The sequence below is a fragment of the Cottoperca gobio genome, chromosome 18 (assembly GCF_900634415.1).
Source record: "Cottoperca gobio chromosome 18, fCotGob3.1, whole genome shotgun sequence".
Lineage (NCBI taxonomy): Eukaryota > Metazoa > Chordata > Actinopteri > Perciformes > Bovichtidae > Cottoperca > Cottoperca gobio.
In genome coordinates, this window is record NC_041372.1 from 13724334 (window position 1) to 13746764 (window position 22431).

General features: G+C 42.9%; 1 protein-coding gene and 1 long non-coding RNA gene across 4 annotated transcripts in view; one reads left to right on the top strand and one right to left on the bottom strand.

Moving 5' to 3' along the window:
- Positions 1 to 11375, bottom strand: part of col4a5 (collagen, type IV, alpha 5 (Alport syndrome)) — a 31379-nt gene extending 20004 nt beyond the window's left edge. For all 3 annotated transcript variants that reach the window (XM_029454547.1, XM_029454546.1, XM_029454545.1), the window contains exons 1-8: positions 11093 to 11375; positions 2664 to 2720; positions 2450 to 2539; positions 2164 to 2208; positions 1893 to 1937; positions 750 to 812; positions 349 to 402; positions 238 to 264 (exon numbers count right to left, since the gene is read on the bottom strand). In XM_029454547.1, coding sequence (XP_029310407.1) covers positions 238 to 264; positions 349 to 402; positions 750 to 812; positions 1893 to 1937; positions 2164 to 2208; positions 2450 to 2539; positions 2664 to 2720; positions 11093 to 11182 — 471 coding nt within the window. In that variant the 5' untranslated portion in view covers positions 11183 to 11375. The remainder of the gene's footprint in view (positions 1 to 237; positions 265 to 348; positions 403 to 749; positions 813 to 1892; positions 1938 to 2163; positions 2209 to 2449; positions 2540 to 2663; positions 2721 to 11092) is intronic.
- Positions 11376 to 13577: 2202 nt separating this feature from the next.
- LOC115023937 (uncharacterized) lies at positions 13578 to 14258 on the top strand. Its single transcript, XR_003834062.1, has 3 exons — positions 13578 to 13742; positions 13907 to 14026; positions 14212 to 14258. It is a non-coding gene; the product is annotated as an uncharacterized LOC115023937 (long non-coding RNA).
- Positions 14259 to 22431: the final 8173 nt, after the last annotated feature.

A 22431-nucleotide genomic window follows, 5' to 3' on the forward strand; every position in this document is an offset into this window, starting at 1 on the left:
AGAAGGATTTAACATTTAATTTAATTAATTTAGTAATTTTATGCATTTTCTTTCTTTCTTTTTTATTAATATTACATTTATTTTGATGCTGAAGTCCATGTTCTGCAACACATTTCCATTAAACCTTAATTACTTTTACTACCTGGTTCTACTTCACTCAGGTGTTTTAGTTACGTTAGACCTGTAGAAGCTCGGACTCTGTGCACCAATAATAATGATAAAAGGTGAAGCTCTTACCTTTTGTCCTGGCAGACCAGGAGGACCCTGGGAAGGAGAAAAAGAAGAAGAACATTAATTGTTAAACAGACTGATAACAAACAAACTTTCTCTTCAATGCTGTAAACTCACCAGCCGTCCTTGCTGTCCGGGGATTCCTGAGCTTCCTGGGTAACCGAGGTCACCCTGGAGAGAACAATACAATGAAAACACAGCCCATATATACAGTATATATATATATATAAATGCTCAGGAAGCGGACCTTGAGTTAAGATTTGTTTTGTCAAAGGCCATAAAAGGTTTATCTCATAGCATTACAGAGGCTTAGAATAATACAAATCTGGCAAAAATCACTCAAATGTAAAGTTTCTGCACAAAAAGAGGACCAAATGTAAAGATATTCAACGCTGGCATAAATTAGATTTGATGCAAAATTATTATCCTTTAAAAAAAATATCAGAAGCATCTTTATTTTCTCATTTCGTCTTGTCAATTTTTAATTTATTTATTATTTCCAGCTTTTCAACAGGTACCTTTGTCCCATTGCACCCCGGCACTCCCCTCGGACCTGGAGGTCCGTCCTGCCCGGGCAAACCCTGAGGAAACACGAAGTAAACAGGAAGTTACATCACACACATTTCCTGAGTTTTTGGACGAGCAGTGTAAGAAATTAAAAAACAAATGTACTTTTTTTTACATATTTATTTTACCATATAATATGTACACATTCAGTTACTTTTAGTTATATATTGTGTAAAACTAATAACAAAATTGAGTGTAGAACATGATTTACATTTTGAACATGATAGTTATAACATTGAATTAATTGTATTATTATATGTGCAACATTTTAAATACATAATCCAAAATAATAACATTTATCCTAATTGTTTTTATTTATTATTTTATTCGATTCATTTAAAGTCATATGTTTGTTTCTCTGTAATATTAAGTTGATTACATGTCTGCAATGATTGTATATTTAAATGTTTCAGTACATTTTAGACAGGGGTGGAAGTCATTTTACTTAAGTCGTTTTTTAAGTACTATTTCCGTTACAGAGTAAAAACCAAAGTTTCATAAAAAAAGTCATAATAAATTATGTAAACTGAACAAAAGAATATATAAAACATAATAAAGATAATTCTATTTCGGAAGAATGTTGCATCTACCTCTAATTCATCACTGGTTTATAACACCCCCCCCTGCCGGCACGCGAAGTGACCCAAATCAAACACACCCAACAGGTGCACGTGCCTCGCTAGCATGCTAGCCAACATGCTTAATCCTGATGGATCCTCCAGCGGTGACTTCTTCTACCTTCAGTGAGGTATACTTTGCAAAGAGAAGCGGACGGACGTGGTGCACGAGACGTTCAACCAGGTGAGCACTGTAACGTCAACGTTGTGTGTGCGTGAGCGCGCGCGCACTACAGGAAGTGAGCGGCTCTCTTTCTGCTGTCATTTCAGTTTCATCTGTGCTTTTGATATTTGACTTTTATTAAAAGTCAGATTATATTTAATGTGGTTTATTAATGCTTGTTGCACATCTTATATATGTTGTTTCCTTAAACCACATTTAACTGACCTACTTTTGATTTCTTTTTACCAATTGCACCTGTACCTGTACTTGAGTAAAATGTCTTTAAAGTAACCGTGCTCGCTGAGAGAACTCACGGGTAGTCCTGGCGTTCCTGGAAATCCTGGCAATCCAGACGGCCCCTGTTAGAAGGGAAGTAATACAAATGATTTAAAGAATAGAAGCTGCATGATATGTCATAATGTTAGAACCTCGCTCTTTTAGATAAGGTGGGATGTGGACATCTGTTGGTCAGAGGAGGGTATTACAAGATGAAATCCTTCAGGTACATCTACTTACTAACTGTCTCTAAAGTCGAAGTAAACTTTAGCTGCAAGAGAAGAAACGGTGAAAAGGTTTTACACTTACTCTTATTCCTTTTGGACCGTATAATCCATGAGGTCCATCGGTACCCTGAAAGAAGGAACGCTGGATTAGATTAATAACGGTTTTCTTTCCTTCTCTGATCGCCTTATTTTATTCAAAGCTTTGACTTTACTCTGATTTAAACATTTAAGTCTTAAAATGGGAGAATTAGTTTTATATTCGGCACTTATTGTTGTGATAGTGATGCCGAAAAACTGCACTCAAAAGAAAATGGCCGAACCAAAGTGAGGTTCCCTCTTCTCGACTCTCAAATTGACCCCCAACGCACCTTCTCTCCTCTGGGTCCGGTCGGCCCCTCAGGTCCAGGGAATCCTGGGACTCCTGGCTGTCCGGTGAGGCCTGGGAAACCCCGCTCACCCTGCACGCAGTGCCACAGATACAGTAAACAAACGCACCCCTTCTCCTTAATAATGTATACATATGTGTGTGTGTGTGTGTGTGTGTGTGTGTGTGTGTGTGTGTGTGTGTGTGTGTTAGCCCACCTTGCCTCCTTTTACTCCACTGCAGTCACATTTGGATCCCACACATCCATGGCAAGCCTGTTGGGCAACAAGAAAGACGGATGAGGATGTTTCGTTATTTATTCAGACTTTTATTCTCGGTCTCATTTAAAACATATTAAATTAGAGTCTCACGGCCACAGTTGGCATCAAAAACTGTTTTAATCTTGTTTGCACGTTGTTAAATGCAGTTTTGATCCAGCATCGCCACTAGAGGGCGCTCCATCATTACGCTCCTGCTTGCTGCAGGCCGGTATTTCTTCCCAAAGAGAAGCTTTTCCTCCAGGGATGAGATGCAAGGTCAAGCGAGGAACCAGAAAAACAAGCGAACTTCAAATAAACAAGCGTTTATCTCAAATAAAACACTTTTATCTCCCTGAAACCCTCCAGTTTCCTCCGCAGGAAATGCTTTTCACACGTGTAAAGAGTGAGAAAGTTGTGGAGAAGAGGCTTTATGGGAAGAAGGAGGGATGGGATTCACTTTTTCCCATGCTTGTTAACACGGCGGATGCCAGACGGGCATCGGTTGCACGCATGCCAGGCAGTCAGGTTGTGAGAAAGACAGAGAGGACAGACGGGCAGACGTGTCAGCATTCTTCTGTGTCTGCAAAACCTGTTGTGTTTTATTGCTCAGTGCAGGAAACCGTAAGAAACGCTCATCATAATTTGAATTTATTGCCGTCAGAAACTGATTAATGTCACTATTTTAACTTATCTGATTGGTCAATTAACTGTTTAGTGTAGAGAAATGTCCGTTTTGTAACTTACCAGACTGCGAGGTGACGTCGTAACCCCAAAGATATTAAATGTACGGCGATTATACCGCTGAGAGAAGCAGCAGATCCTCACAACATACTGACGGCGTTCCCTCATCGCCGAGGAGTTTAAAAGCACTAACGAGCAAATGTCTAATTATCTGTTGATTTAATTGACTTTTAGATTTTTATAATAGATGTACAATACAGTGAGAATATTGTAATATAGTTTATCTGACTTGGCATAAACATTTAAATAAGTTTACAACACGCTGTATTATATATATTTAAGGGTACAAGGACTTGAAATGATTCCTTAAAATATTAAGAGTTTAAAATAATTATTACAGAGATTCAGGTTCTTAAATGTGAGGATTTAATGCTTTCTTCTGTTTTAATATCATTTTAAGTGGAATATATTTGTGTTTGGTGACACTGATGGAAGTATAATATATATATATATATTAATATACTATATATATATATATATATATATATATATATATATATATATATATATATATATATATATATTAATATACTATATATATATATATATATATATTAATATACTATATATATATATTAATATATATATATATAGTATATTAATATACTATAGTTTATTTATCTGTTTTTGACACAGAATGTCGGCGGTAAACACAAAGTGCAAACTATAAATCTGTTATCTGGACTGGAGGGAGAGGCCTCCCACTAAAGTCCATTCAGCTTCAGTCAAAACATCTTTCCGCCTCTCTGAAGCCGCTCTGATGACTTCATTCATTCGTCTATCAGCAGCCACATACGACACGTTAAGCACACTGAGCTGTGTGTGTGTGTGTGTGTGTGTGTGTGTGTGTGTGTGTGTGTGTGCTGTGTGTTATCGCTCCTCGCCATCAGTCTCCCAAGGTAGATGAGCAGATGGAGGGCTGGTGGAAGGTAGAAGAAGGAGGATGGATTCCAGGACATATTTTAAACGAGGCTTACGGACACACTGATTGGTGCACGTCACTGTCAATCAACATGTCAGTAGTCCTGTGCATTAAGAGTAGACCTGTGTAACTATATATCTCATCATGCTAGGTTGTAGCCGCCACTTTATGGATTTTATTTTCTAACGAGAAATGAGAAACGAGGTGAAGATGCTGGAACAGACGGGACGAGAGGAGCAACAGGAGCCGGGGAGTGGATGCTCAGCAGATAGTAATAAAGAGGCGTTGAATGATTTAAAGGCGAGTCAGCTCGGGTCGGACCGCATTCACAAATATTTGTTAATAAGTAGTTCAGTATAAAACCCTGCAGGTGAGAGGGAGAAGCAGACGTCTGTAGATCAAGGTCATCTACAGCTCCTCCCTGCTTCTGCACAAAGAATGCAACAATAAATGCTGCGAGCAGGAATGTGTGATTCTAATATTCCAGGATATGTTTTTGCTCTTTTGATCGTCCGTCTTCCTCAGCCCAGCTTTACTGTTTGTCTTCTTTGCTCCCCGCCTGTTTTTGTGTTCTCCATCTCTTTTCAATTTGTCCCGAAGCAGCGCTCTGTGTTTCTTTGGGCTGTAAAGTTGATAGGAAACGAAAACGGGGGGAGCATGATGAAGAAAAGGAGGTCAGGAAAACACAAGAAGGGAGGGAGGGAGGTGAAAGGAGGACGGCAAGTCTTGTGACTTGTTCTGTGGAGGTGGACTTGTCAGGTAGCCCACTGGATTGCAGCCACACACACACACACACACACACACACACACACACACACACACACACACACCAAACCTGCATCAACAATCAATATTATAAATAATATCACTTAGCTCTGTAATGTCTTCCCTGACGAACGGTAAAACGACTCGACAGTCTAATGTTGAAGTTTCCAGATGTCTGACTTTCCCATCAGCATATGAACACAACACAGTCGTTAAAATGCAACAAAGAATTATGAACACACACACACACACACACGTTGTGAAATGGCAGAAATTGAGCTTCTGGATCGTCACCAAAAGCTGATCCCAGAAGCAAATCTTGAAAACAGACAGACGAATGTCTGAAGCTTTCAGTCCCACACTCTGCTCTGAAGGAGAGGAGCTCTGTCGAGGTGTGAAGAAGTCCCACGACATTAAATACACACTGAGAGATTAAGCACAGAATCAAACAAGCTAAACTAAATGATTTGAACATCTGTATCTTAAACCTGCATTCTCTCTAATAACCAGCAGGGGGCGACTCCACTGGCTGCAAAAAGATGTCAAATTGTATAGAAGTCTATGAGAAAATGTTCCGACTTCCCTCTTGATTTATTACCTCAGTAAACATTTTCCTGAAGGGTTTCTGGTCTCAATCTGTAGTTTCAAGTCTTCTTCATTACAGCACGATGTTCGTTATCAATGAATCCCAGACGATAAAGCAGGGTATGCTTTAGGGCGTGACTACCTCGTGATTGACAGGTCCGCTACCTCATGATGGGTAATAAACATTCCAACATACAAAGAAGGTCCAAGGTTGGTTTAAAGACGTCATGGGAAGTAAGAAACATGGGGTGAAAAGGGTCGCTTTGTTATATACCATACATTCAAAGAAGTCTCTATACCCTTAATCTGTAACCTAATTCAGCCCCAAATCCACAAAGAGCTCTTCTTTAATCTGGATATTGTCAGTGCCCTTCAAAGAAAAGGCTCTGTGAATTCTTTAAGTGACCGCTGTTTAACCCTCCGGATCAGAAGACCAGAGATTCCTGACTTTTATAACCCCGAAGAGGTTTCTAGAAACTTTAAGTCGCTCACAGACCGGCCGGGTAGAGCTCATGTCATGTGGGGAGCCGTGAATAACACGACTATGAGCTGCTGTTTTTGAGTTACAAAGTAAAAATAGGTTTAGACTGCACGGTGGGCCGGTTACTGATGAGAGCAAAAATACAATGCGATGGATGGATGGTGGGGGAGAGATGGAAAGCGACACGGTTGACCTTTTTAAAGCCTCAAACCAAACAGAGAGGGATGGAGTAAATAAAGAAGTCTCTAACAAACACACTGTGTTTACCCTCCTCTTAACACTGAAGGGGGGGGCAGAGGGGTAATGAGGTCTGAGAGTGAGTGACAGGAAAAGATATCTTGTGCAAAGAGATTAAATGAGATTACGACCCTTGTGGGAAGGAACAGGGAGGCAGGATGAGGATTAAAACATGTTTAAACAGAACGATATTGGACTGATATTGCTGCTAATGCTACTACAACTTGTACTGAAGCTAACTGCTTCTCGTATTGCTGCTGCTGCCACTGACTATTGCTGCTACTACTCTACTGCTGACACTTATATTTTTACTACTACTGCTATTGAAACTACTGCTGCTGCCACTGACTATTGCTGCTACTACTCTACTGCTGACACTTATATTTGTACTACTATTGCTATTGAAACTACTGCTGCTGCCACTGACTATTGTTGCTACTACTCTACTGCTGACACTTATATTTGTACTACTATTGCTATTGAAACTACTGCTGCTGCCACTGACTATTGTTGCTACTACTCTACTGCTGAGACTTATATTTGTACTACTATTGCTATTGAAACTACTGCTGTAGCCACTGCTAGTCCTCCCACATTACTACCACTGCTGCAACACCTTCTGTTACTTTTACTAATAATACTCGTTTACTACCACTGCTGCTGCCACAGAAACGGCTGCTGCTGCCACAGAAACGGCTGCTGCTGCCACAGAAACAACTGTTGTAGTCTCTATGTTTTAGACGTTTAAGCCCAAGAGGACGTCAGCATCGTCTAATGTCTCAGGATATTCATTTAAATTTAAATTTAAATATATTAATCTGAATATTTTTGGGTTCTGAACTGACAGACATTTAAAGACATCTTTTTACTATTTTCTGACATTTTATAGAACAACAAATAAAATACATATATAAATATTCTTCAGTGCTGCTGCTGCTGCTGCTGTATTAGCAGTGTTTCTAGACCTGCTGCTGCTCCTGCCATCACTTCGCATCTTCCACTGTCACACAACGTGTTCTGCTTCTTCCAGCTGTGTGTGTGTGTGTGTGTGTGTGTGTGTGTGTGTGTGTGTGTGTGTGTGTGTGTGTGTGTGTGACGTTAACTGAAGAGGAGGCAGTGAAAGTCTTGTCCAAACATTTGGTGTCGGCGCTCATTGACTTTTGTCCACCTGTTAATCCTAATGGCATTTTCAGCTCATTGACACCAACGTGTGAGTCCCACCAGGAAACACACACACACACACACACACACACACACACACACACACACACGTGTACACACAAAGTACACATACCTTCCTTTATAGTGTGTAACTCTATAAAGGAGCTGAATATGACTGCTGCCCGCACCGCTGCTTGTTTAAGGAGCCCTTCTCTCAGAGCAGGTGAGATAAAGATAGAATTTACCTTCAAGAAGCGACACAAAGGGGAGGAAGGGAGGGAGGGGGGGGGGGAGGGGGGAGATACAGATAGAAGAAGAGGAGGGTTTTGTTTATTCAAACATACATCGCTGTATTCAAAAGTTGGCAGCTGCCAGAAAGGAAAAAGCTCTTCTGCTGCCTCTTTCCCGCTGAAAAGTCTTTAAGGCAATTGTTTAAGTAGCGCTGCATCTACGTTATCTTTATTAAGATACGATTGTGCTGTAATTTGTTGGGGGTTTTGGAGCTTGAACATACAGAACATGAAGAACACGTTGCTGTGTGTAGTATTTATTGCTGCACTAGTCGTGTGTACTGCAAGAGTAATGCACTGTAGCAAAGTATACATGTACAGCTAATGTTTTAACATCATTTAAAGATGTACGATGTAACTTTTCTCTATTTAAATGTTGAAATCTTTGCAGCTCAACAAAGTTCTTCTTCATAATGAAACTGCGGTGGCTCCTAAACCGGCAGAAATTCTTACAATTCAACTACTTTTTTTCCTAAAAATATCAGTTTAATACGTTAAACTTTGCAAATCTTAGGAGGGACATGTTGTTCAAGTGTTCTGAGCTCAGGGACAAAGACGAGAGGAGAACGCTGCAGCTCTGCAGTGTTAGCAAACATGTAGCTGAGGATGTTATGGCTACCACACACACACACACACACACACACACACACACACAGAGCCTCACCTTTTACGTGACCCACATCCCAGTGGAGCTGTGTGTGTGTGTGTGTGTGTGTGTGTGTGTGTGTGTGTGTGTGTGTGTGTGTGTGTGTGTGTGTGTGTGTGTGTGTGTGAGTGTGTGTGCAAAGCATGCATCAAATTAAGTGTGTGTTTGTGGTTGCGCCGCATGACGGGTTCAAAGGGAAACTTCCAGGTATACATTACTGCTGAACTCCCCCACCTGGCTGAATGGAGATTCATATCTAGGCAAGGATTAATACCACACACACACACACACACACACACACACACACACACACACACACACACACACACACACACACACACACACACACACAGAGGATGTGAAGAAAGTATTTGTTAAGTGGATTGTAAAAGTGTTTAGTCTGCACAGAAGAGGCAGACGTTGTAAGTTAATACTTCTCTGATGTGTAAAAGGTGGAGTTTGAGTGAACGTTGGTGCTAAAGATGAATTCCAGAGGAAATATTTGGCGGTTTTATGTAATACACACACACTCCACTTGGGGGCCTTGGTGAGAAGACTGGTGCAGCTCACACATGACTTGGGAATACTGGGAATGAGGGTGTGTGTGTGTGTGTGTGTGTGTGTGTGTGTGTGTGAGAAACGGGATTCCCTTTGCAACACCTGCACCCTCCATCTGTGTCACCTTCATGCACATCTTCCTTGTTTAGTTTGTTGATAATCTGAACTCAAGGCCCACTTACTTGCTTTCTTATAGTCCGATCAAACTGCATTAGCGATGAAGGCTGTGAGATGTGGTTGAAAGCTGCAGTAAGTGCACCAAACTTCCGCCGCCAAGGTCATGAATAGACTTTCACGCTCAATTATTTCGTCTTCTATGAACCTTGATGTTTTGTTCTATCCATCGTCACCCTCTCCCCTCTGAACTTCCTCTTCCGTGTCATCGTCTCAGAGAGGGTGGGGTCAGCCACATTCCTATGTACAAAGTGGACCCCCCCCCCCCCTCCCTCTCTATCTCCATGGCAACAATAACAGCCACTCTGTCACGCCCGTAACATACACGACCAGCACCTATAAACACGCCTTTAACAGATTACCTCTTTGCATCAACAGAGCTTCTTCACTTCGCTGCAGACGATGTTTCATGGCGTCTGTTTGCATCAGGACATACACCAGTGCTCTGTGGTGACTTTTCTATTTCATCAGTGTCATGGTGCAGCCACAACCAGCTGGCAGGCAGCAGGACGTCACATGTCCTGGTGCCACCTGGGTAGTTATTTACACACATGTTCTGGTATGTGAGCAGAGTTAAGGGAAGTTAATCTCCTAACACGCTGATATAGATAATGCAATACTGCCAGAGAAACATAGGATGCAAGAGGAAGGTATGTAGAAGTCCTCATGTGCGCGGTGTCTGATTGGACACGCCTCGTGTGTGGGCGGGACATCAGCATGCAACGAGCCCTCATGAATTATTAATGATGTGTGAATATTCATAACACGGACAGCCTGTTGGAATATTACATGAGAAGTGAAGGCTCATTGAGGACTTTGATGCAGCTGCGTCATACAGGGGGTGTCAAAGTGGGAGAGCTGCAGCCACTTTGATTTAAACGAGTGAAGATGGGGGAAGTTACACCTTCATGCATGTTCGGTAATAATACAACCACTGCATGTCCGTCATCTAAGCCTGCATGGTGCTAGGAGACATACAGATGGACTTTATGTATCTGTACTTCAATACGCGCCAGAGCTGTCAACATAAAACACACCTGCAGGGGAGATACACCTTCATAACTGCTGCTGAAACATAAAACACACCTGCAGGGGGGATACACCTTCATAACTGCTGCTGAAACATCACATTCCCGCTCTTCTGGGATGGAGAGCAAACTAAATGACGCACAGCATGTTTTAAACGAGGCTGGTAGCAGACTGTGTTATCAGTGTCAGAGCAGGAATGTTGCAGTTAACTTTAATACTTTAGTTAGGAGACGAACTAGTGGAGGGGGGAGACTCGGCGCGCTTCTCTCTCCACACACACACACGCACACACACACACACACACACACACACACACAGATCTTCTGTCGTCCAAATGTTTGATGACAAGAATAAAAGTCCGATGCAAGCTGAGCAAAGTGCGCCGGGCTCGGCGTGTTGCTACAGGTCGCCTCCTGCTGCAGGGAGCAGGGGGGGAGAAAGGCGCTGCGCAGGGAGCAGGACACAGACTCCGTCCGACTCTTCCATGAAGCCACAAAGCACAGCTCGGGAAGGTGCTCGCGGCTCCCCCGTCGTTACAAAGTGCCACAAAGGCTCCGCACAAGGTGGATAATGGAGTTAGAAACAGTGAGTGGGTTATTACACAGCACTTGTTCTAAAGCAGCCTCTCTATTTATAAACCGGAGCCGGGCTCGCGGTGAGAGTCGGTGTCCCGGCGCCGGCTGAGTGAGAGCAGCAGGTCTCTCGGGTTCTTCGTGCGGGTATGTTGCGGGTACGTTGCGGGGCAATAGGCTGTAAAATGTCTGCAAACAAACAAAGAAAAAGAGTAAACGCACTTACCGCAGAGTCGGATCGCTGCACCGCGACGCACAGTGCTATGAAGAGCAGAGGCACGGCGAGCTGTCGCAGGCTCTTCAAGTCTTTAATCATCTTGCGAGAATAAAAGAAAGTTCCGCCTGCGTTAACACTCTCAACTTGTACAGCTCTCTACTCGCGGGTCATAGCCCTGCTTCCCGCCTGCACACTTGCTTCTCAGTGAAATAGAAGTAATAAGAAAAGCACTTGTTCTCGGCGTGTCGGCTGTGTGTTGCGCTTGCAGAGGCTCCCAGTGGTCCTGGCTCTGGCACCGTGCGCCTCTGCAGTCCCCCTCTCTAACTTTTTCTCTCCTCGACTTGCCCAGCCGGATCTACTTCCCACACGCAGGGCGCACTGATATGAGCTCAATGCACCTTCACCAAGACAGACAACTCATCTAAAAACAAAGTTTCCGGATGAGTTGCATCTTAAAATGTTCGCATATACTGGTGATCGATGTGTGACGTTTCACTCCAGGTGATGATTCGTTTTAAATCTCTTTCCAAGTAAAATAATAATGTTAGGACCTCTCAAGCGGATGGATACGGTGTCTTCCTTCTTGCCTCCCAATCCTGCCCAACGCCCGAGGCTGCACAAAAAAAAGCTTTGACATTAAACCTTTATTTGACATTTTCTATATGCCCAGACATGTTGCATTCCTGCTACATTATTAAGGGCCACATTCTCTCTTTGGACTCCTGACAGAGCGATGCTGCTGGCAGAATGAAAAGTCAAATGTACTAAATACATCTTTCTTCTCATCTTACTGTCTTCTTTTAAATGTGTTGTGAAGCTACACTTGGAAAGGTCATATCTACAGCTGCTGATACCATCTATAATATACAAAACTATATGGATGACCTCATGAAATGAATATACTGACATTTCTTACAATCTAAAATGTTATTAAAGTATCTAAAGTCACATGACAATAAGTCCCGAACGCATTAAAACACCTCAAAATGCACATGACATCTTTTATGGGGGCTTGAAGTTGTAAAGTAACCAGGAGTTAACGATCATTGCTTGTTTCCAGTAGGTTTAAACACGTTTCTTACTGTATTCAGAGCAGAATCCTTAAAGTGAGGCGCTGAATGTCTCAAAGAACAACTCTTTCTCTCGCAGGGCTGTTCCAGAGTCAGCGTTGTTGCCTTGTGCTTGTCAGGGTTTAATACCATGTATGTACATTTAGTCTTGGGAGTGTAAGATCATCATGCTAGTTAAAATATCTGCATATACTTTTATTATACGTGATGTTTGGCTTGGATAGAGTTCATTTGACGTTCCCAAACGTTCTCGATGATGTTTCATGTATTTGTTTTCTGGATTACGGTTGCAGCTTTGAACGTGCTAGTACGTAAGTTAGGTATGTTGCGTAGGCTAAGTTTTGTACGTTACACGACCAGCGGCCTCCTTGGTGAAAGTCCAGCGTTAGTTGACCCATCCACCCTTACAGAGACATATTTGTGATACATCAAAATCAAACGTAATCCTGGTGAAACTACCTTCATCTCCCTCGAAACGTCATTCTGCAAGCACTTTCTAACCGCAAAGATCATGACTTCAAAGCTTTATTGAGAGTTTAGTTACTTCGTCTTCTATATGGGGTGAGGGTAAAGGTTTGGGATAAAGTTAGTGTAAGTAATATTCTGATTCATGCAGCAATGACAACATGTAACACGCCTTCAAATATCTACATCAAAGTGCAAAATGAAAAAGGTCCCATGGAGGATCCCTGAGGTACTCCCCAGCTAAAAACAAGCTGCTGAGGAGCACACGGATGCCTTTTATATAACATTATGTAAGTGTGTATTGTAAACTAAATCTATTAGTAGATACATGACCGTGTTGTGATAAACTGTGTTGAAGACTCACTCAGGTCAAGTTGAACTAGAATAGAACATTCAGGAGCTAAAATGGGCCTGTTTGTAACTTGAGTAACTCAGTGTGTGTACCGTGTTTAAAGCAGCAGATCAGGACAGTGATGTTCAAACAAGCTTTTTAATTTAATACTTCAGATCTGACAACACAGAGCTAAAATAGTCCCGTATCTATGTGCAGGATCCATACAAAGAAAAAGAAATTAGAGGTAAAACTAGTTTTATTTGCAGATTTATGATGCACAACAGAAACATCATGCAAACACAGGCGGGTAAGTAAAGCGTACTGTTTATAATGAGTGTATAAAATGACCTTTATATTGTTTATATGGGTGCTACTGATGTAAAAGCATCACAAGGTCACTTTACATTATTGAGAAACTAACTTTTTAAGGATATTATGTTGGTATTTCGAGGGATACAGCAAAATAAATGTTTCTATAAACTCATAATTGAGCATCAGAGGAGCAAATGTCTTTGTAATATTGTGAAATACTTTCTTTATTTTTAGATTTTCTTCATGGATTAAAACCGAATAAAGACTTGCTTCGGAGAGAAGAGCTTCCCTTGCTGCTCCACACAGTTGGAAGAGGTTCTGGTTTATGTGACTGGGTAAAATCTCCTGTTGTAGCCAAAGGTATGGAGGCATGAATGACATGTGTTGGCCCCTCCTCTCACTTCTGCTGTGCTGCGCTGCTGAGCTTCAAGCGCAACAACCCGGAGAGCGCAGCAGCGACTTCACCGCTGCAACTTTGGTGAGTTGGATAAGCTCTCATTTTATGAAAGAAATCACCTACAAAAATACTTGTTTCCCCTTCTGGGTGTGTTTGAATGCGCGAGGCACTGTGTGTTTGTGTATAAACGCCGGTTGTGTTTGGCGGCGGGACTACTTTATCTCTGTCTTTCTGTCTCCGGGTAGATGACAGGGTTTTTTGGAGCCGTCGATGAGCGCGTTTGAAGTACCTTGCTGGTGAAGACAAGGGGATCGAAGCTCGACCTGTGGTTCCCCCTCTGCCAGTCGGATCAAAATGAAATTCCTGTAAGCCATTTTCCTCTTCAGAGTCTCTCTCTAAACTTATTTCTTTTAAAGTTTTCTGCTTTGCACGCAGCAGCCGCAGCGCTGTGCGCGGCTGTGGGCGACATTAGCCGAGCTCCGGCGCAGTTTACCTGCCAGATAATCACAGGAACCAACACACTAACTCCAAATGTTTATTTCTCCGGCAGGATTTGTATGATAGCAGTCGCCTTGGCGGTGAGATCTGCGCACGGAGTAAGTCCCCTTTGCTTATTATTCCCCTCCTTCAGGTGAAGTGTCTCTCCACTCGGGTTTATTTAGAGCGCAGATGCAACATGTACACCCTGAATCTGAACGTGTCTGCATTGTGACTGTGAAACTGCTGGAGAAGAGACTTCTCCTCAAAGTGTTGCACGTTACAGTCCTTGCTGACACAACGTGATTAGTATGCGCCACTTTTAAAACCTTTTTAAATGACAATTCAACACATCTTGTTGCAGTTCAGACGTGTATATTATATGTTTTTAAAAGTGACTTCCACGCGCATGTTGTCCACACCAGAGACTCTGCACAGCTCGGACCCCTCCATGCACGCTCTCCAGTCTGCCGCACGAGGACACACATTTCTGCGTATTTTTTTAATCACTTCACAGAACTTTAAGGACACTCTTTGTGTTTTTGCACTACTTTGTATTGTCATTTATAGAACATGTATAGTCCAAGTGCACCTAATGTTGCACCACCAGTGCACTGTGAACTGTGGGTGGTGTTTTTAAAGCTTTGCTGTGAAGTTTGCATTTATAAGTAGCCCGAGGGACTGAAAAAAGCAGTTCATATTTGAGTGTGCCCGCTCACCGTCATTTGGAATTCAAACCCCGCCCCTGCTAATGAATATTTAAAATAAGGAGATTTTTCAAAGCCACACCTAATACTAAGACTTTCTAATGCTAAAGGAAACATCAGCTGCAGCAAGAGAGAGCAAGCACACAGGGGTTATGTAGTTACTCATTCTGTAAAACTCTACATGTAATCAGTATATTAGGGTTTTAAGGCATTTAATACAGGATTAATATGACAACTTTGTGCAGTGGAAGCTTTACTCAGCGTTTATAAGCTCTATGTTAACATTTAATAACTGCTTTATAACACACTATACTGTAGCTGTGCACAGTATTATCCCATATCTGTTTATACACCTGCACGATCTGTCTGCTTCAAATGGCATTATAGTGTGTAATAAATTATTTATGAAAGGTTTATATACTGCTTATAACAGGGTGTTAAAGTAAAGTGTTTTAATACTTTATTGAGACGCAGACGGGCCATCTGTGAGGACAAGGGTCAGCTTCAGTGAAGAGAAAGGTCAAGGCAGCGCTACACCCACTACCTCCCGAATTAGAATAAGAAAGAGCGGCGGTGCTTATTGGAGGGTGTCGTTCCAACATGGCTTCTTGTTAATTGGGCCGCACGTTTGATTCGGGAGAATTAAAAGTGTAAGATATATAATAACTAATATCTGTAGGTTACAACATCTAGATGAGGATGGGTGAACGCTTACATGGAAATAGGGGGCAGTGTTTCCCCTCTAAACTGGGTCCATACTGTCTCTAATGTTTGTATTTTAGTGGTACTTTGGCATATTTATTGTTTTCTAGTTAAGTCTTTGCGTTGTGTGTTGCATCAGTCAGTTGGCAAGAAAACGCAAAATGCGGTTTTATAATCTTCTAACAGACAAGAGAGGCAGCAGCTGTTCTTCTTCTCTGTCTGTACTGAGGCAGACTGCAGCTGCAGTGACTCACTATCGCCTCTAGAGGAACACGTGGTATTACAGGCAGGACAGCGCAGCTAGCTGTTAGCATGCTAACTTCAGGAGATATCTCTGCAACACAACACACAGACGAGTTACCTCTTCACACTCTGTTCATAATGTTAGTTCATTGTTGGATTAATATTTAAGTAGTAGTTACCTGAAAACATTTGAACGACTTTATATATTATTTGCTAGTTAAGTCCATAACAATGCATCATTGTGGAGTAGAAGTATAAAGTAGCATATATTGATAATACTCAAGTACCTCAAAGTTGCAGGTCACACGAGTGTACTTTCTATTTCAAGCACAGGTGGTGCAAAATAACTTTAATCCAGCACCGAACTTCACGATTGGACTACAGAGGGACTCGAACGCTCAACCCGAGCCGTGTTAGTGCCGCGCTCTACCAGCCGACTGACAGGAAATGCTCGCGAGGTGGTCGTCGGCTGTGACAGAGACGCTGACGGGGAAACATTAAAGCGAATCAGCAGTAAAAAGCTTCCTGCGTCTCAATAGCACTCGTGTGATGGAGCTGCATTCACTTTGAATTGACTCCTCCACCCACTTTCCACCTCCCTGTTGTTTTGTGTTGTATATGTGTGTGTGTGTGTGTGTGTGTGTGTGTGTGTGTGTGTGTGTGTTGAGTGACTGACAGATGAGTTCATTGGGTGGTCTGGGCTGCCGTAACCTTAGTAACTGTGTCTTTGGGTATCGCAGTGGTCCAGGCCCCGAAAGTGTTTACGGTTTGAAAGTAGTAACATCATTTTTAGGAGACGGGGTTGCTGTTAGTGCTAATTACCCATATTTGTTAGGTTTCTATAAGCTCTATGTGTTGAGATAAAAACACTATTGTTTACATGGATTTCAGTTGAAGCTTCTTTGTCCCCAAACAAAAACAATTAAATGTTGTGTTTAGCAAAACAACTATAGTATCTTCTAGTGATTGTTTACCTTCTAGTTAGCATGTCTAGAAGAAGCTATCCTTGGTAGTGGCTGGGAGAAATGTGTTAGCATTGCTTATTGCGAGTTAGCTAGCTAGTATGCTAACATTTAAGTAACGCTGCTGTGCTACCAGGAGGAAAGAGCTATAACACACACATGTTTATTGAAACATATTAATGTACAGTGAATTTGGAAATATATGTTTTTTTTTAATAGTGTGTTAGCATTGCTTAGTTTGCGAGTTAGCTAGCTGGTATGCTAACATTTAACTAACACTGCTATCAGGAGGAAAGAGCTACAACACACACACGTTTATTGAAACACATTAATGTACAGTGAATTTGGAAATATGTGTGTTTTTTTAATAGCGTGTTAGCATTGCTTAGCTTGCATGCTAGCTAGTTATGCTGCTACAACCATCAGGCTAACGGGAACTAACTTTTCTCAAGCTGCTAGCCACTACCAGGAGCTAAGCATGTTTATTGAGCCACACCAACTTACAGTACATTTTGAAATATGAGTTTCTTTTGTGCTACTTAGCTTACATTTCTTAGCATAATGACTCAAACCCAGACCCGCATCATCGCCATTTTTTTCCAGATAGCTCACTTTCTTTTAGCCTGGTTGTTACATTGATGGACGTTCGCTGAAAAATTATGTTTCAGTGAACATTCAGAGAGAGCCACAAGTGTCTGTAAGGGCTGACACAGCTGTTGGCACAGGGAAAACATCACACTCGGGTGAGGAGGAATGGTGAGGAGAGGGGAGGAGGCATGACGGGAAGGAGAGGAGGGAACAACTGATTCTGCAGGTTCGGAAATATAGGCTACTTTTTTACATTTGTTGGGATGGAAGATGGATGGGTTGTACACATTTGTACATACTGTTAAATCACAGGCTGGTGACAAATCAGGGTTTTAAGAACAAGTTGGAGACTCTTGGAAAAGTTGTATGTGCATAGTTCATGCCAGAAATTCTGATTTCTGTCCTCTTATGGCAGGTAGCGACACAATATCTCAGCCTTAAAGCATCAAACCAGTGGTTTTCATTTATTTGTGTGTGATATGATAATCAATCAGCAGATTTGAATCTGTGGATCAGTCAAACATACGTGTGGGAGAGATTTCTGAGCATAGCCAGATACTTATCTTGTGGTCTTTTGGAATATTTAGTGGTCACTTAGTTGCGCAGTCTGTAATAAATGGAGATAAATCGATGAGCTGTTGGAAACCGTTATTTAACTCTAGATCATTGCAGGAAAAAGTAGGTCCTTCTTGAGTGACGAGATGCAATTAGAGAGACGGGAGGTGGGTTTGGTGCAAGAATGATGCTGAAAACTTAAACACTAACAAACGGTGCAGGGACATCCATTTACTCCCCCCCTCCTCCCCCTCCCCCCTTCGGTGAATTCCTCCAGAGCTTGGCAGGACTTGTCAGGCTGTCTCCCACTCCCTGCAGGTGCTATAGGCTGGAACATTCCACAAACGCTAAGTGAGGCGACTGATCACTGCTTGATTTGTGGTTGTTAGACCCTCCCCAACTCAACTGAGTCCCCCACCTCCTCCTTCCTTTCCCTTCTGCCCTCCTCCCTCCCTCCCTCGCCCCATCATTACCCCCTCACACCCTCTTTTCCTATCACTCAGAGCTTCCATAAGTCACGCAACCCACAACATTTGTGGTTTGATTCGCGATCGATGGTTCCTGACTACCTCTACACTCTTCCTGTTGTCTGTCTTTCTTCTTCCTACGTGTTTCCAAAGTTTTATTAATTATTCTTTTAGATGCAGAAGCTAAAAACAGCCTATTTTGGTACATTTTTAGTCATTTATTTCAAGCAAAATGGTTCCAGGTGTTGAAATGTGCAGATTTGCAGCTGTTCTTTGGCATTCTTGATAAGTCGGACTGATCAGTCTCCAAAACCTTCACCAGATTAATTGAGAAAAGAATGGTTAGCTGCAGCACTATTCATCTCCAAGTTAGTCACGCTTAAGTCTTCCGCTCTGTAAGTGCTTCTGATTCATTATGTGCATCAATTGAATGTTCCGTTTCTGCTGTGAGAGAAAAAAGAAGGTGACAAGCACCGACACCACATAATTGTATAAGTGCGGTGAGACCTGTCAGACCTGATTAAACCCAATTTAATACTTAACTCTGGGGTTAAAATGATTCCAGGTTTTACACGCGTGTTGGTTTGAATGTCAGCGTGTTCCTGGACGTTTAGGAGTCGCCGTGTTGTAGTTTACATTCCCCGAAGGCTTCGGCCTGAAAGCGAGGATGAACGCTGATGACTTTGAGTCCGGATGAGATTAGTGAAGTTTATGAAAAAGTTCTGTCGTTGTTTTGAAATGTGATCGCCGAAGAGCCCGCTAGTGAATCTGGAGAGAGAGAGAGAGAGTGTTTGATGTGACCGGGTCACGCTGCTACGGCTCAGTTGTGGGTCTGGAGCAGTCAGGATGCAGATGTCTCTTTCCTCTCCCCTCCTCTTTCTCATTCTCTCTCATTCACATCCTCTAATTCACCTTGTGTGTCACTATCTCTCATTTCTTTGCATTTCTTCAAAGCTGGAATAACCCTTTCCCCCCGCCCCACTCCATTTCTCTCTCTGTAGTTTCGTTAGAGGAAAAGACGTTGTCAGTAAGTGCATAAGACAACCTATAAACACATAGCAGGTTTAACGTACCCTTCAAAAGCCCCTGCTATTCCTCTCCCACGCCCACCCTTAAGACTCTGCTACCTGTGTGGTGCTTACATGCATTTGTGCATGTTTCCCAGCCCCATAAAATCCTATACGTCTCTGTGTTTGTGTGTGTTGCTGGTGCAGGTGGGATGAAGGCCTTCGCTGGGAAATACCCTCGCACACAAGGCTTTAAGGCTATTTAATGCCACAACAGTGGGACATAGATAAAGTTCATCTGGAGTCAAGAGGAGGCCAATGTGTGAGACCAAATATCAAGTCTGCAGAAAGATTAGAAGAAGCGTCGGCGTACTATCATCCCTCCATCGTGTGTCGTACTTGTTCGGCTAGCATTATTAGCTTTCCACTCTAACTGTTACGCAATCTCTGTGATGCTTATGTCCTCACAAGAATGTGTTAAAACATCCAAAAGCAACAGAGAGAGAGGTGCGCTGGCGTTACTGTTGGCAGACACGACCTTCTGGCGTCCCGTTCTCTGCTCTTCATCTGTGTGTTCGTCTTGACTTGGGCATCAATCCCACCTGTCATGCTTTGCGTTCCCTGAAGTGAGAGCTCTAATGTTTAGAGTTATGAAAAGATGCGACGCAGCTTGTTTGGGACGATAGATAAGGCTCTCCCCACGATAAATCTGACGAAGCGACTTGGCTGCATGACGCTGCTCTTCAATCGCTCCACAAATTGATTGATTGGTTATTTTCTGCTCTGCTTGTGTTGCATTCCGGCTTCGTTTGTGTGTTTTTAGCAGTCGACGTGGAACTGAACTCGTCAGAATTGGCACCTGTTGGCTGCAAACTGAAAATCTGATGCCAAAATTGTGGCGAGTAAACACGTCGTCATCCCCCCATCTGTCGGGCGAGTGCTCGGCAGCGCCACTTTCGCATTTCTGACCCCCTCCGTCTCTTTTGACGAAGCACACGCTGTCAGTTTGTCCCCCGATTGGTCACAGTGAACTCCCGGGGTCAGGGGTCGTCCGAGCACAAAGGCGGCAGGGGCTCTGGGCCGCGCCGTCGGCTTAACATTCCACTGCCCCGCTCTCCAGATTTGTTTATCGCACTTTGTGTTTTGCTTTTCTGCCTCTCGTGAAAGGAAGACGAGCAAAAACACCTCAGATAGAGCGCAGGGGGAAGTCAGAAGAGGGGGGGGGGGGTCTATCTATGTGTTTGTGAAGGGCTATAGGCTTGTCAGAGAGGAGCTGAGGTGGGGCAGTGTTTGGCTGGATGCTCAGTGGGAGTGCTGTCTTAGCTTGTTGGACGTGCCCGGTCCCTTCTCCTTCATGCCATCACTCCCCTCGAGGCTGTTTGCACTTCAGAAGGATTAGACCTCCAATCTGCTTCTCCCCACTCTCTTCTGTCTGCCTTGTCTTTCATCCTTCCTTTCCTGGCTTCATTTTGTTGCTCTTGTCCCTTTTTAAACTCACTCGTTGCTCCTTTTCTTTACTTTTCATGCTGCTCCACACCGAAGCACCTCCCCTCTGAGTGCGAGGTGCGACACATTTGACAACTTAAAGCTGCGATAATCAATATTCTTGTATTAAGAAGGGATTAAATGACTTTGTGTGATGTTAGAGGGGTCCCACAGAGAAGCCATTTTAGGGTCTTTCAGCTCGACCCCGCTTCCAGGCAGGAACAACTAGCCGGTGAACATAGTGAAGCATGGGGCAGCTAGAGAGAGTTTATTACACTTACATGAAGAATAACGTTCCTTCTTGCCTGCTAGATGTGTAAATACGCATTATTCTGCTAACACGTTAGCCGTAGCAATATGAAAAGGTAAAGTACTGCTTTAAATAAAAGTCTGATGGCAACTTAACCCCCTCCCCCCTCCCCCCTGAGGACTTTCAGTTTGTTTTGAAGTCAGGAAGCCTGACAGGTTCAATTCCCGCTTTGCTTTGATGCTCCACTTTTTCCACTGCAACATCACTACTTTGGCATTAGACACCAACATCAGCCCTTTAAGTCAAACATTTTTCACTGCAATTATCATATGCGTGCCCGAGCAGAGGGAACACATCTTCTTTTGTTAGTCACTTTACTTGGGTGGTGGTCGGAACAAGCGCCCCTGTAGGGACAAGGTGTGTGTGTGTGTGTGTGTGTGTTTTTGAGTGGCTTTCTAATTACTGCTAATGTTCTATAATCGAGACGTTAATTACATACTCGAGTCCACATTAATGTTATTGTTGTGGGTATTAAAGGGGCAGGTGCAGATAGTTACATGCTAATGTTTAACCTTTAGCATCAAGCTCTCTTTCTCTAATCCTGCAGACACTAACATCTTTCTGTTACACTGTCACTAAAACAGTGATTTAAATAACCGATGCTAACAGCCCAGGAGCTGCTGTTAGCATTCAGTTAGCTTGTTAGCATTTTGAGACAATCAAATCACCTTTTGTTGTAGTTTTGCGGTTGTGTACGTCCCTTTAGAGAACGCAGACCTCCGCCAAGGCTGTTTCCATTAGTGAATAATAACCCCGACTCCCCAACCCCAGCCAGTATATCCATGGTTACCGTGTGTGTGGTGAGGTAAACCCCGGCTGCAGCCCACTAATGTCCCAGTGTGATCGGAACACTATCATTGGCACATCAGATGTGTCAGTTATTGTGTGCTATTACCGCCTCAATGTGTCTCTGCCTGTCCCTGTAATTACTGATACCTCCGCTCTGTTTTCCTCCTTCTTTGTCTCACACTCATCCTTCGCTCGCTCCTCTGTGCCAGCCAGGTAATCCAGGCAGCACAGGTAACCCCCCCCCCCCCCTTTCTTTCTTTCTTTTCCTCTCTGAGCTTCTAATAAACCACATAACTTTGGTACATTGTCTCATTTTCCTTTTGCCATAACTTCAAGCGGCTGCCAAACTTAATGACGCCGCTGCTTTGAGCACAACACAGCCTGTGGACATGGAAGTGCCACAGCTCATTGTTGTATGAAAAGATCTTTGAAAGCAATAACTTTAGATAGATTTAATGTCGTAAAACACATGACGCTG